A 16,657-nucleotide genomic window follows, 5' to 3' on the forward strand; every position below is an offset into this window, starting at 1 on the left:
TAACTCTACAAATAATGGTTTAAAGTGCTAATTATAGGCAAAACAAATTGCCTGCCCCCTAAAACATATGAATAGACACCAAAACCAGAGAAACAGACCACCAAATAAAGAAGTTGTGGCCAAAACTGTTATTTTGGGGGGTTTGGGCGGCCATTTTGGATTTTGGCCCAGCACACTTTTTTCTCGGACCCGAGACAAAAAATATTGTCATTTCATGTTGAGATAAGGTAAAAGGAACACAAAAAAACTGTTCCCACAGTAAAACCAAAAATCACCCATTTATAGCCCACTCCTACTAGGAGTGGGCTATACATGGGTCAAAAATACTTTTTTTGTAATTTCAATATGGGAACAGTTTTTTTTTATTCCTTGTAATGTATCTCAACATGAAATGACATTATTTTTTGTCTTGGGTCCGAGAAAAAAGTGTGCCGGGCCAAAATCCAAAATGGCCGCCAAAACCACCCAAAATCACAGTTTTGGCCACAACTTCTTTATTTGGTGGTCTTTTTCTCTGGTTTTGGTGTCTTTTCATATATATTTGGGGGCAGGCAATATGTTTTTCCCATAATTTGTACTTTTAAACCATTATTTGTAGAGTTTAAAGGTAATTATACTTAAATTTTTCAATTTTTATAGCCTTTTTTCAGCCAAAAAGTAGATTTTATCGTCCTGGGGTTCTTGGATATTAGATGGTACGAGGTCAACAATAGCAAGCAGCTTCATAGAGCTATATTGCTTTTATTCCTGTACTGTGGGTTTTACGGATATTTGTTAAATATATCTTAAATAACGAAAAATGTTAATTATCCATAGGGGCTATACAGTATACATGCACAATGTACTGTACATACTGCACTGCATAAATGCATTGGCCATCATGACAAGGCATGTATAAACTAGTGTTATACATGTAGAAATGAGCTCCTAGGTTAAGAATTAGATGCCTCAGAAATTGAAGATATGTTTTGTCTCAGAAACTGAGGACATTTTTGTCAAATATGCTAATTCCGGGGGTGGAGAAAGGTAACTAACCCCACATCATGGCATTTACACTGTAGATATTCTGGGCCCCATTGCATAAAAATTTACCATTATGTTAACTTAATGGTAACTTACATGACAGTATCCTTGGTTCTGATTGGCTGTTGATCAACATTACCATGATTATATAGTTACCTGACCCCATAAACATAGGTCAGTTAGACACCACAACCAGGTAAAAAAAGCCTCCAAATGAAGAAGATATGGCTACATGTAGATATGTGATGTACGTATATGATATGTGATATTTTATGTGCAATTTACGTTGTTGGTTTCATCATGTATCAGCTGACAAGCAATTAATCTCACAATTTACAATCTAATTTTAAACCTTAGGAGCTTATTTCTATGACACTATAGTTTATATACAGTCCTTGTCATATGTCATGCTGGTCAATGCATGGAAATATGCAGTGTAGTATGTACAGTAACAGTACATTCTATACTGTATTGCCCCTATCGATAATTAACATTTTTTTATTTAATAAGATATACACGTATTTCACAAATATCCGTAAAACCCATACTAGAGGAATAAAAGCAATATAGGTCTATGAAGCTGCTTGCTATTGTTGACCTCGTACCATCTAATATCAAAGAACTCGAGGATGATAAAACCTACATTTGACTGAAAAAAGGCTATAAAAATTGGAAAATTTAGATATAATTACCTTTTAACTCTACAGATAATGGTTTAAAAGTGCTAATTATAGGAAAAACAAATTGCCTGCCCCCTAAAACATATGAATAGACACCAAAACCAGAGAAAAAGACCACCAAATAAAGAAGTTGTGGCCAAAACTGTGATTTTGGGGGGTTTTGGCGGCCATTTTGGATTTTGGCCCGGCACACTTTTTTCTCGGACCCGAGACAAAAAATATTGTCATTTCATGTTGAGATAAGGTAAAAGGAACACAAAAAAACTGTTCCCACAGTAAAACCAAAAATCACCCATTTATAGCCCACTCCTATTTGAAATGTCATAACTTTCTTATTTTACATCCAATTTTGATGAAATTTTCAGTGTTATGCTTGTTAAATTTTTCTCTTTTTATTCAAATCAAGTTTTTGTTGGGGTGGACTTGTCCTTTAAGTAATCTGTCCATTGTACAAATGAAAAGGACATTTATTATTTGGTTTATAGGACACCTAAAAATAGATTCTTTTTGATATGAAATTTGTGCATTTTGATGCAAGGTATACTCATGCAGTGCAAGCTCAGTTTGTCGATTATCGCGTACATAAAAAAATATGCGCTGCAAACACGAGTGCCGCCTGCATTCTGGGTGCGCGCATGCAATAGACAGAATCGTATGGATCTAAAATTGCAAGGTTGATGACGTCATTGGAAAATGGGCTGAATGATCGATATCGACCAACCCCTCAAATGACAAGAATCCATCTAGGTGTCACATAAATTACAATAATTTGGGGAAATCATTAATTTTTAGAACAATCACATTCACATAATGGCGTACAGAATTTAAATAGATAATTCTTGGCATCTGGGGCTTTAAAGGTCAAGTCCACCTCAGAAAAATGTTGATTTGAATCAATAGAGAAAAATCAGACAAGCACAATGCTGAAAATTTCATCAAAATCGGATGTAAAATAAGAAAGTTATGACATTTCAAACTTTCGCTTATTTTCAACAAAATAGTTATATGAACGAGCCAGTTACATCCAAATGAGAGAGTCGATGATGTCACTCACTCACTATTTCTTTAGTTTTTTATTGTTTGAATTATACAAAATTTCAATTTTTAAGAATTTGACGATTAGGACCTCCTTACCTAAAGCACAAAATGTTAAAATAATGGAATTCCATGTGTTCAGGGAGGAATGAAACGTCATTTCATATGACAATGACGAGAAAATAAAAATATTTCATATTATAAAATACAAAAGAAATAGTGAGTGATGTCATCAACTCTCTCATTTGGATGTAACTGGCTCGTTCATATTAACTATTTTATTGAAAATAAGCGAAAATTTAAAATTCCATAACTTTCTTATTTTACATCCGATTTTGATGAAATTTTCAGTGTTATGCTTGTTAAATTTTTCTCTTTTTATTCAAATCAAGTTTTTGTTGGGGTGGACTTGTCCTTTAAGTAATCTGTCCATTGTACGAATGAAAAGGACATTTATTATTTGGTTTATAGGACACCTAAAAATAGATTCTTTTTCATATGAAATTTGTGCATTTTGATGCAAGGTATACTCATGCAATGCAAGCTCAGTTTGTCGATTATCGCGTACATAAAAAATATGCGCTGCAAACACGAGTGCCGCCTGCATTCTGGGTGCACGCATGCAATAGACATAATTGTATGGATCTAAAATTGCACGGTTGATGACGTCATTGTAAAATGGGCTGAATGATCGATATCCACCAACCCCTCAAATGACAAGAATCCATCTAGGTGTCACATAAATAACAATAATTTGGGGAAATCATTAATTTTTAGAACAATCACATTTACATAATGGCGTACAGAATTTGAATAGATAATTCTTGGCATCTGGGGCTTTAAAGGTCAAGTCCACCTCAGAAAAATGTTGATTTGAATCAATAGAGAAAAATCAGACAAACTTTCGCTTATTTTCAACAAAATAGTTATATGAACGAGCCAGTTACATCCAAATGAGAGAGTCGATGATGTCACTCACTATTTCTTTAGTTTTTTATTGTTTGAATTATACAAAATTTCAATTTTTAAGAATTTGACGATTAGGACCTCCTTGCCTGAAGCACAAAATGTTAAAACAATGGAATTCCATGTGTTCAGGGAGGAATGAAACGTCATTTCACATGACAATGACGAGAAAATAAAAATATTTCATATTTCATATTATAAAATACAAAAGAAATAGTGAGTGATGTCATCAACTCTCTCATTTGGATGTAACTGGCTCGTTCATATAACTATTTTGTTGAAAATAAGCGAAACTTTAAAATTCCATAACTTTCTTATTTTACATCCGATTTTGATGAAATTTTCAGTGTTATGCTTGTTGAATTTTTCTCTTTTTATTCAAATCAAGTTTTTGTTGGGGTGGACTTGTCCTTTAAGAATTGCATACATGTAACTACTTTCCAAGGTATCTGGTTCAGAACTCGTCTAAAAGATCATCAACATTATCTGTCTCTCTCTGGCTCTTCTCTCGTGATGGAGTTTTCCTGAGAGAGGGCGCCCTTGACGTTGAAGGTGTCCTGAAAAGAAAGTTGAACAAGAATCTCAGGTTAAGGCTAAGATTCTGAATTTAAGTAAAATCAGCTCACTTCAATTTAAACACATTTAGTTCGATTTCATTTCAATTTATTTTTTAAACATTTCTTTTTATAGTGTAAATGAAGAAAATATCAGACCAACACAATTACAGTAAATCATAAGTTTACAATCCCATGTCATCCTAATTTTTTCATGATAAAAATGTGGCTAAAAATAATTTGATTTCTTGTTCAGACCTCCCTACCTTAAAGATTTTGCTATCAAGCACTAAATATCAATGACCAATCAAGATCCTTGTTGCATGCTCAATTTGTTACAAACGAAGAGAAGGAACCAATCAGAGTGGCTTTTTCATATTTGCCATACACCACAGAAGATTCAAGAGAGATATACCGAAGGTCCCTTTTGCTTCTTTTAACCCTAAATAGACTGGGCTATTTCGATGCCTAAGAAGACTGGGGGGCTGATTCAGCCCCCCTTATGATCTTGATCGCGACAACATTTGGCATGCACGTTACCCATGGCATAATCTACAAAGCTACACAATCAAATTCTGTGAAAAATATCATTGCTAATTAATTATGCTAATTTATGCATAAAATCAAAATTTTGCTTTAATTAACTAAATAATGCCCCTAACATGCTAATTTTTGGTACACAAACACTTTATATGAATCTGATCAAATGTATTTTTTAAAAATTCAAGATCACATTTATTTCTTATGTATTTTATTGTTTTGTAAAATTTCTTACGTATTTCTTAGTTTTTCGACTTTCTGTTTTTTTATTGTTTTTCCGATGGAAATTGTCAGGGACTTTATTTGGACCATGAATAAGATGGAATTAATTGATCTAAATCAGTAAAAGGAAAAATAATGATACATTTATGAATTTTGGCTAAAAACTCTATTTGCATTGGATTTGTACACAAATTCACATTTTTGTGCAATTTCGGGTCTGCATGCACTTACAAAATGTTGCGTAATTTCGGAACTGCGTACCCGGGAACTGCAAATTTGGTCTCAAGTCATTGAGCGACACGGTAAAAAAAATCGCGCAGTGGAATTATCCCAAAAAATTACGAGGGGGCTTGAATCAGCCCCCCCCCCCATCTTTTTAGGGTTATTTTTACAGTGCTTTATAGAATCATATACTGTTCTTTAATTCGTGATAAAGGACCAAACTTGTGGAATAATTCACCTGGTATTTCAAAATTGTCTGTTAAATTCTCATCATTGAAACAAAACCAACTATCTACAATAAGGTTAAGATATAATTCCAACTGCCTATCTAAGGGGGGGGGGGTGATAATACGTTCGTGTCTTTTATTTTTTTGGCCACTATTCTATTTTTAGTAAATTAAGAGGCTTTTATAGGAGGAAATTATAATTTGTTTAACAAATTTTCGGTATTACTCCTATTTGTTTAAGATCAGTGTGCTCGATCTGTAATGAAAATCATAAGATCAGTATGCTCGATCTGTATGAAAATCATAAATCATAAGTCAGAAAAAATTGGAACCAGTGGGATTTCTATTCTATTCTATTTTTGTTTTTAATCGTACCATAATGTAGTAATCAAGGCTTTGACAGGTAAATGGCCTTTCTGACTTCCTACATCCACTACATTCTATTTCCATTTCTTTTATATTTCTTCCATTTTTTATCGCTTATACTGTGATTTAAATTATTTTACTCCTTTGTTGTTGTATCATATTATACTTGTATATGTGTTAACCCTAAATCTCTCCGGGTATTTTGATTCTTGTCATTACCAGGGGAGGGGGCATTATGGCCCCCCTTAAGATCTTAGCCGCGGATTGCGCGATCACAACAAAAATTTGCATGATGGTAGAGAATGACGTACTCTACGCAGTTGCATTGATTAATTTCACTGAATTCATATATTTTTATTTTATATGGATTAATTATGCTAATTCATTCATGAAATCATACTTTTTGCTCTGATTCACTAAATAAAGCTCCTAGAATGCTATTTTTGGGTGAAAATATTCTTTACAGCATTCCTAACAATTGTGAATGAAAGAATTCTGGTACCAAAAACCGATTTCTATTGTATTTTATTGTTTCTTTAATTTCTTATGTATTATCTTTGTTTTTTTCCCCTTTTTTTTGTTTTTTATTGTTTTATCGATGAAAATCGTTCCATACTTAATTCTGATCATAAACAAGGCAAAATTGATTAAGTTTAATCAGTAAAAGTAGAAATAATAGAAGAAAGAATGTCTTACCCTCCTGAAGGCACTCTTGGAATGGAAGTTTTCTGGCTACTAGCAGTCTTCCTCGATGTGGGCTCCCGTTTTCTTCTCCTGCAAGATAATTTGAAGAATTAAGTTTTGAAGTACGAGCTTTATAAGTATATGCCATCAGTTTATTTTTTAAGGATATGTTTTTGATAGGCTCTTCTGACAAAAAATGTGTGATAACATCACTCTTTATCATTCATACTTGTATGGGTCTCTTACCTCCTTTCTCCATTGGTTTTTTGTTGTTGTATGAGTAACTATTAATTCCTTTTGATTGTACTGCAATACATGTTCATTTATATTCCTTCAATGATGTTTGTTAAATGTTCAATATTTTGAAAGTCACCCTGTGGAAGTATCTACAGTGTGAAAATATCTTCACACTGTTATATTTGACCATTTCAACAGTGTGCATAATATTCTCACATAGTATGTGAACACACTGTGGAGGTATTTACAGTGTGAAAATATCTTCAAACTTTTGAATTTGAGCATTTCAACAGTGTGAATAATATTTGTACACAATCAATTATGTGAACGCACTGTGAACAGTCATACTGTGGAGGTGTCCACAGTATGAAAATATCTTCACATTGTTATATTTGACCATTTTAACAGTGTGCATAATATTCTCACATAGTATGTGAACACACTGTGAACAGTCACCCTGTGGAGGTGTCCACAGTGTGAAAATATTTTCACACTGTTATTTTTTAGCATTTCAACCGTGTCAATAGTATTTGTACACAGTCAAATATGTGAACAAACTGTGAATAGTCATACTGTGGAAGTGTCCACAGTATGAAAATATCTTCACACTGTTATTTTTTAGCATTTCAACCGTGTCAATAGTATTTGTACACAGTCAAATATGTGAACAAACTGTGAATAGTCATACTGTGGAGGTGACTACAGTGTGAAAATATCTTCACACTGTTGAATTTGAGCATTTCAACAGTGTGAATAACATTTGTATAGTCACATATGAGCGAACTGTGAATAGTCATACTGTGGAGGTGTCCACAGTATGAAAATATCTTCACACTGTTAATTTGACCATTTCAACAGTGTGCATACTATTCACACATAGTATGTGAACACACTGTGAACGGTCACCCTGTGGAGGTATCTACAGTGTGAAAACATTTTCACACTGTTGAATTTGAACATTTCAACAGTGTGCATAATATTTGTACACAGTCACATATATGAGCGAACTGTGAATAGTCATACTGTGGAGGTGTCTACAGTGTGAAAACATCTTCACACTGTTGAATTTGAGCATTTCAACAGTGTGCATAATATTCTCACATACATGTAGTCTGTGAACACACTGAACAGTCACCTTGTGGAGGTGTCCACAGTGTGAAAATATCTTCACTGTTGAATTTGAGCATTTCAACAGTGTGCATAATATTTCACACAGTCCATATTTGAACATACTGTGATCAAAGTGTGTGACACTGTTCTTTCCAGCAGCCCCCCCTCCCCCATTGTCTAATTAAAATAAAGACAATTCACCTTGTTGTGGTAGCTTCTTCCGGTTGCTCATCATCAAACATACTCGAATCGTCCCTTTGTTTGGTTTTGCTTTGCGTCAGAGCTGCCGTCCTCTTCTTCCTCTTACGAAATGATTCCTCTCTCTAAAACAGCAACACAAAAAATTTCATATTTTATTGTTCGAAATTAAAATCTGAAATATGAATACTCTGAAAATCCATTAAGCCCAATTGATTGCGGGTCAGGCTGCCACTGAGCCACCCCTGATTGACGTTGCTCTGTCCCTTGAATCGATGAACGCCAAACAGGGTAGCAGCAACTCCCATTCCAATTGAGCCAAACAGCACTACCAGTTTGAATTTATCAAAGGGTCTTATTTTATTACACATTTTTTTTTTTTTTTTTTTTTTTGGGGGGGGGGAATTATTACTATTAAAAAAGCCCAACACCTCCTCCCCTCCCTCCTTATGATTTCCTGAGTAGTGAAAAAAAGAGGGGGGGGGGGGTGGGCGGTGGTGGGAGAAAATTAAAGAAAAAAGAGAAGAGGGGAAAGTGCCTAAAATGAGAGATAGTGACCCTGTAACTCTATGGAGGTCCATCAGTGTCATAATTTTTTTCTACAGGAATTTGCAAAATGTCCTTTGTAAACAAAGGAGAACACATTAAATTGTCAAGAAATCGATTGATTTATGGATATACATTTATATCTCAAATTTATTTTGAACAAACATCCATTTTACATGTTGACGTTGCTGGCCGTCCATAGTTGCGATTGACCAGATCAATCGTAACTCTTTGTAAGATGGGCCCCTGGTATCCATTTAACATGCACCTGGGTGGAGAGTGTCAAAGTGTGGATTGGTGCTACCCTTGCATGCCTTTAGAAATAAGAAAAATCCTTTATTTCTTTTTTTTCAATTCAATTTCAGTTTCACTTTATTTGCTCATAAAAATCCATACAAAAACACTACATATACAAAGTATCATATTAAAAAAATACAACAACAACAACAAACAGAGACTGAAGTAAACTTTGGATGGAATATGAGAGGAACAGCAAGAAAGGAACAAGCGTTGTGATTAGCTGACCCTATAACATAATAATTATACAAAGACTGTGCCTATAATGCCTGCATGAAATTTATTCAAACTAACTTTATAACAATTCAAAATAAATTGCCTTGATTTTGACTTAAAAACATTTAACAAAACTGATTGCTTGATATCTACAGAAATTCCAGAGTTGTGGACCTTGAAATAAAATTGAGTTTCCAGAGATGCCAAGTTCAAAGACTAGCTATGCGTGAGATTTTCTGTGAATCTGAGTGAGATCACAGTCATTGTGTACAATGTATATGGGGATAGGCTGTGATAGTTGCGTGAGACAGAGATTTGAGAGGATGAACACGAGTCCAAAATGCTTGAGTCTCATGCATAATGCGTCAGACTTGGTAGCTCTGAGTTTCTGAAACAGGTAAATATATATTTACCTGTCTTTCTTCATCAGTATCATCATCCTCCATATCCATAGCTTCATCCCCTTCTTCCTTCAATCCTTCCTTCCTCTCTTCATCTCGGGGGTTTGATCCCTCATCACCGTTATCAATCTGAACACTCTCAACTATGGATTGAAATAATAATGACAGATATATATACATTTGTTTATCTATTTATTTATTCCTTTACTTATTCATTCATTCACTTATTCAATTATCTATGTATTATTTATCCATTTTGTTATTTATGTCTATTTGTGTACTTTTTTTCACTTATTGCTTTATTCATTTATTTACTTAAAGGACAAGTCCACCCCAACAAAAACTTGATTTGAAAAAAAAGAGAAAAATTCAGCAAGCATAACAATGAAAATTTCAGCAAAATCAGATGTACAATAAGAAATTTATGGCATTTTAAAGTTTTGCTTATTTTCAACAAAATAGTTATATGAACGAGCCAGTTACATCCAAATGAGAGAGTTGATGACATCACTCACTCACTATTTCTTTTGTATTTTATTATATGAAAAATGAAATATTTTTATTTTCTCATCATTGTCATGTGAAATGAAGTTTCATTCCTCCCTGAACACGTGGAATTCCATTATTTTTAACATTTTGTGCTTCAGGCAAGGAGGCTCTAATCGTCAAATTCGTAAAAATATGAAAAATTGTATAATTCAAACAATAAAAAACAAAAGAAATAGTGAGTGACATCATCATCTCTCTCATTTAGATTTAACTGGCTCGTTCATATAACTATTTTATTGAAAATAAGCGAAACTTTGAAATGTCATAACTTTTTATTTTACATCAGATTTCAATGAAATTTTCAGCATTGTGCTTGTCTGATTTTTCTCTATTGATTCAAATCAACATTTTTCTGAGGTGGACTTGACCTTTAATTACCGGTATTCATTTATTTTTCCCTCTATCTATCTATATATCTATCTGTCTATCTATCTATCTGTCTATCTATTTATATACCTATCCATCTTTCTGTTCATGCACTTAATATTCATTGATGTATCTATTTATTTATTTACTAATTTTTATTCATTCATTTCTTTATTCATGTATTTATTCATTTATTAATTTGTGCATGTTCACAATATCACAAAATGTAGACAATACAAGAGATTAGGCAAAAAATATGTGAAAGTTCATAACATTTTGTTTATTTTGCATAATTCATATGCTTCATCTGTTTTACTCATTGATTCTCTGACTTTGGTACATATTCTTTTTTTGTTCTGTGATTCTTGTAATTGATGTTAATGTTGTATTGAACACATTGAAAAAACACCTTTGTTTTATATATATAAAAAAGGAAAAACTTACCAGAGGGTCTATCCTTTAGCTCCCGTATCTTGGCTTTCTTTTCATTCAAAATGACAGCAAACTGACGATGAAGAAAAGGATGGAAGTAAAAGTTAGTAGGCCTATTGCTCATTGGAAAATTACCAATGATGGAATCGCATGGGATTCTAATCATTTTTCAACAGGCAACATAGTTTGACTCAAAATATTCCAGAGAAAGGCACATGTCTGAGCTGCCAAACTAAGTTGTGACAAATTCCTATTCATTTTTTTCATTCTATCCCTTTTAAAGCCTAAAATCCCAGTTTTCTTTAAAATTTTGAAAACACACCATGCTCATCATTCATAGAAGTCTCACAGATCTTATTTCCAGGGGAAAAATTCTATCAGTGTCACTTTCCCCTTAAAAATCCTACTTACATGTATTAACAACTGTAACATGTACATGCATATACGCTTTTATTCCTAGGTTTGTCTATTCCGATTTTTTTTTTTTTACTCCAAAATATGTGAAATAAATATAAGCATCAAAGCGCATCAAAAATATGATCTAACCAATCACATTTTGGGGGTTTCACCCCCTGAAACTAAGAGTTTTTTTTGAAAAGGGGGTCCTAATTACCTTTCCATAAAGGTCACTTTCAATCTGTTCCTTCTGTACTACACATTTGTCAAGTCTCTGTAAGTTAAGAAAATATAAATAATTAATATCATTCTTAATCACAAATGATTCCTAGTATACTGACATGATAAAGGTTTTGGATGTACTATGTCTCTGAAGGTTTATCAGGGGTGCGAGACTTCTATTTTTTCTCTCTTTTAAAAAAAATTGAGGATATCTTCAGCTTTTCGTTCAACTTGTACAAACAGCAGACTGTAACCTTTTTAATTTCGGTTTTTTTTTCCATTAGAAGTCACCCCAACCCATGTTCATTCATTTTGTCATCTTCTCATTATCACACATGCACTATCAAATGTGGATGTGCCCGGATATTAGGCCTACCGGATATTATTATATTCCAAAGACTGAATTTACCCAAATTCTCTTAAAGTTGTAGATGAATCAAGCAATGAAAATATATCAGACAATGTGAAACTTTAGCAGTCCTGCCAACCTCTGAGAATGAAAAACTGTATTCTGTGATAAAAAAAACCTGTATCTCGTAATAAAATGCCTGGCGCACTAGCTCATCGCGGCGCTCAACCTAAAATGCGCACTGCTCTTCCAGATGAAAAAAAATGATTGAAAAAAAGTAACCTGAAATAACATTGATCTAATAACCATATTGGTGTAAGTTTTATGAAATAGAGACAGAAAGATGATTTTTCTCAATAAATTACGATTTTGTAAAAAAAAAACGTATAAAAAATAACGTACTGCTGTATTTTGGTTGCAAAAACGTACTTAATACCAACCAAAATACAGCAGTACGATATTTTTTATATGTTTTTTTTTATAGTTAAACAACCCGCATCTCTCTTATGATATTCTTTCTTCTCTCTTCCTTTTCTTCCTCTTTCCTTCTTTTTTTCACTTCTTGAATAATAAGGTGGTGGCCCCCCCCCCCCCACCCCTCTAACCTGAGCAAACAACTTCAGGGGTCCATACCACAAAGTCTAGCGATTAATCGTATGCATGATTTTCATGATCAACTGTACATTGTCAATGCAAACAATCGTTAAAAGAAACATGTTCTGCGATCATTGGTAAGCTTTGTGTTACGGGCCCTTGCGTCCTGTAAAACAAAGCTTAGCACAGGGGCCCGTAACACAAAGCTTATCAATGAATAGCAAATATGAAAGAACACTTCCGATTGGTTACTGCTCAGTATTTTAAACCAAATGCGTGTGTAACATTGACATTGATTGGTCAGTCCATCTAGCAATGGATCGCTTATCTTTGCGTCGAGGAGCCCAGATTGAAAATTCAAACAGATAGGCATTTTCAATGCACGAATCTGACAAATTGAAATAAATCAAAATCAGTAGAATCAAACCTTTTTTTTACAAGTACACATTTATTTCCGATGCTGAATAACATATGTCAAGGTTAGTTATCCTCTTATGACATTCCTTTGCATTGTTTATTCCTGCATTTTATTTTCTTAAAAAATAGATACATTAGAATACTAGTATTGAAAGAGGTGCGCTACAGAGTCGCTTTTATTATTTTTTTTTCAAATCTTCGCTCATTTATTTCAATAAATTTCTGTGAAAAGACGCAGGGTCTTATGATTCATAATGTAACTACATGTATGTAATGCTACATAACATGTACATGCATATTGCATAGGTAAACATATTAAAATCAAGAAAGTATTTTAGATGTGTAATTAACAGCTTAGAGGTGAGATTACTCCTACTTCAACCAGATATGAGTTCCCAATAGATCTCACATCAGAAATGTCATCTGTGCAATAAAATCTTAAGAAATATGTTCATAAAGAGTTCATTTTCCACATTTTTTAATAAAAGACAACAATGACATCACATTTTATAAGGAAATCAAAAAAACATCTCAATACAAAGCAGAGTAAAAAAATATTAATATACAAATACTTTGACCCGAAAAGAACCTCATAAATTATTATAAAAGATAATACAAAAATATATAATATGAAATACATATGTACATGTAGAATGTGGGTGGGAACAATAATGGAATTCAAATAAATATCATAAATGCACATATTCTAGCTTTCATTTGATTTTTTTCAAACAATGCAGATGAAAACACTCAATCACATTCTATTTTCTAAAACATTAGTATTCCCATTCCTTCTATATACTGTATGGGTACATGTACAGTATACTTTTTCATTTAACCCTAAAATGGCCGGGGGGGGTCGACTAAATCCCTCAACATTTTCTGCGATCATTCCGCTTTATTTAGTGAATTAGAGCAAAAAGTATGATATGAAATAAAATCTCATTTTGGAAAATTTTACCATACAGCCTTGTAGCGTGCAAATTTTTGCGGTGCTCGCGCGATCAGCGGCCGAGATCTTAGGAGGGGGGGTTGAATAACCCCCCCCCCCCGGCCACAGAACAGCCAACAAAGCCCGGCCTAGTTTTTCGGCTTAAATAGAAGTGGTGAATTTCTGTCTAAAAATGAGACCCTTCCAAGTTTACACCCCTAACCCTAGTGGTCACAAACTCTTCAATTATATATACATGTAATAAGCTTGTATTACTTGTTTATTAGTAAAATGTATTACCTGACAACATATCGTTGCATGCACCACGAACCGTCCTCTCTGCGCATTTCGATGCGAAAGTTACTTTGGCAGAAAATGCATTTAAAGAAAAGTCTTTTTTAAACCAGCAATAAGTGCATCTACAAGGAGAGAAAAATATTTACCAGTGTCTTCGTTAAAAAGTTCAGGTTCCAAAGTTTCATTCCGTATCTTTATATTTTCTTGAAGTTAATTACTCACGCCACAGTGGGCAACGTAACAGAGAGGACGGTTCGTGGTGCGTGCGACGATATGCATGTAAAGAAAATGTCTGTATCAAATGCATCTTAATGTTATCATACAGTGTATAGAGCACCAAAGTGATGACGTCAACAAACTTTTTTTTTGCATTTCAGTTTTTTTTATACCATAATTTGGTAGAGCATGATGAAAAATCCCCACTTTCAAAATTGGGTGGGAATCTATCCACAGAGGCCTCAGATATGACCTCGTGAATACAAGCATTTCGGACTCTTGTTCATCCCCTCAAATCTCTGTCTCACGCAACTATCAGTCACAGCCTATTCCTGTATACATTGTACACAATGTCGGTGATCTCACTTGGATTCAGAGTAAATCTCATGCACAACTGGTCTTTGAACTTGGCATCTCTGTGAATACATACATGTAGCCCCATTGTAGTCAATGAGTGGTTCTTAACATTAAGAACCATGCCAATAATACATGGGCTTCAATGAGGGTAATTATGTATTCGTGAGGTCATATCTTGGGGCGCCATGGACCGATTCCCACCAGATTTGGGTTGTGGGGGTTTTTCATCATGCTCTACCAAAATATGGTCTCAAAAACGCTCACAAGCAAAAAAGGAAAACTGATGACGTCACACTTTCAGTACTCTACAAGATGCCGGGGGGGGGGGGGGGGGGGGCTGTGTAACTACATGAATGCATTAAAAGTTCAGTCTCTATTTGTTGTTTATATTACACTGACTTACCACATACATATAAATGTACATGTATAATCATGCAAGTGAAAGTTGTTTTATTCTAACAATTCTATGGCTTGTTTCACTGTTCAGCTTTCTGCATGTGGTGACATTGAATTAAACCCTGGCCCGACATCGTCACAAGTTCATCGATATACATTTTCTCAACTTTATAAAATAAAACGAGCCAACCCCCAGACTAAATTATCAAACGAAACTTGGGGTATCCTGAAAAAACTTGGTATTATTTCACATCGACTAAGCCATCGTGGAAAACGAGGCGGAACAAAGGAAACAACACATAATACCAGTCATTATCAGTAGGAGAAACAGTAAACAAATACCAACCAAAGTATCAAAAAGGGATGTTTCGAGATCTCGATATGTTGTGAACCCCCATCTTCACTGTTCCAATCATCATCAGTACCTTCCTTGTATATGCTGAACGCAAGGTCTTTGAAAAATAAGTTTGACGAATTCACCTTTCTTGTTAAAAGTTATGACGTCGATATTGTCTGTGTGAATGAGACCTGGTTTCACGACAATGTTCCAGTGACAGCGGTCAGCATCCCCAACTACAACATATTCTACAAAAACCGAGATTCTCAACAGGATGCAGGAGTTGCTATATATGTGAAATCTTCTTTGAACCCTACTCAAGCCTACGTAGACGTTCCAGAAGATTGTTTGGACCAACAATATCCGACCAACAAGATTACCTCGGAATGTATCTTCAGTATCTGTGGCATCAATATACTCACCACCAACCAGTACTGATGTGGAAAGCCTTATCAGCTATCTCACAAAGACTGTTGACGATATTCTTCTGAGGCACCCTTTGGCAGGTATCATTTTCTCTGGTGATTTTAATCGAGCTGATGTGTCTCGGCTTTTAATTGGACACAACCTGACTCAGGTAGTAAATCGTCCAACGCGAGATATTTACATTATAGACTTGATTATTACAAACATGAAGAGTTTGTATACTTCCATACAAATTGTTGCCCCCATTGGAATGAGCGACCACATGGAGTCATGTGGAAGCCAAAACAGCGATCATGCGAAAGAAATGAAGTTAGACAGAAAACGGTTCGACCAATGCGTCAATCAGATGTGCGTGAATTTGGTAGTTGGATCACACACCACGACTGGACGAATGTTTATCAAGAAACAGATGTTGAACACAAATGTGAGGTGTTCTACAATGAGTCAAATGAGGCCATCAACTCCAGCATCGTGGTATAAATATATCAAACTGATGATCTCAAATAGACAACAAGATACGTCTTGGTTGGGTGTTCAAACCCCGGCCGCATCAGACCAAAAGATTGGAGTTGCTGCTTCCCGGTTTGCCAACGATTAAAGTAATAGAGCCTTGTTGATCTGGCGCTGCACAGTGGCTGCCGGCCCCACGATCAATTGGGCAAAGCAAATGTTTGGAGTACTTCATTCCATTTCTATTCTGAACGATAGATTATGAAGTTTCATCACATGACGAAAAAATTCCATTTGAGATCACTATACCCCGATTTCCCTTCTCATCAATTCTCTTCTCCAAGTACGACAAACCCTAACATGCCCCAAGCAAGCTAGTTAAGTATCAAAACACCTGT

The 16,657-nt window shown here is 34.6% G+C and overlaps 1 protein-coding gene across 1 annotated transcript; it reads right to left on the reverse strand.

Annotated features, from left to right (window-relative positions):
- Window positions 1–4,158: 4,158 nt before the first annotated feature.
- Window positions 4,159–14,735, reverse strand: LOC121417711 (DNA repair protein XRCC4-like). Its single transcript, XM_041611445.1, has 7 exons — window positions 14,724–14,735; window positions 11,485–11,541; window positions 10,884–10,944; window positions 9,537–9,667; window positions 8,068–8,189; window positions 6,532–6,609; window positions 4,159–4,261 (listed from the first exon to the last, which is right to left on the reverse strand). The coding sequence occupies exons 1-7, from the start codon at window positions 14,733–14,735 to the stop codon at window positions 4,159–4,161; spliced, it is 564 nt and encodes a 187-aa protein (XP_041467379.1).
- Between the last annotated feature and the right edge of the window lie 1,922 nt (window positions 14,736–16,657).

Source organism: Lytechinus variegatus, chromosome 6, assembly GCF_018143015.1.
Source record: "Lytechinus variegatus isolate NC3 chromosome 6, Lvar_3.0, whole genome shotgun sequence".
NCBI classification, from domain to species: Eukaryota; Metazoa; Echinodermata; class Echinoidea; order Temnopleuroida; family Toxopneustidae; genus Lytechinus; species Lytechinus variegatus.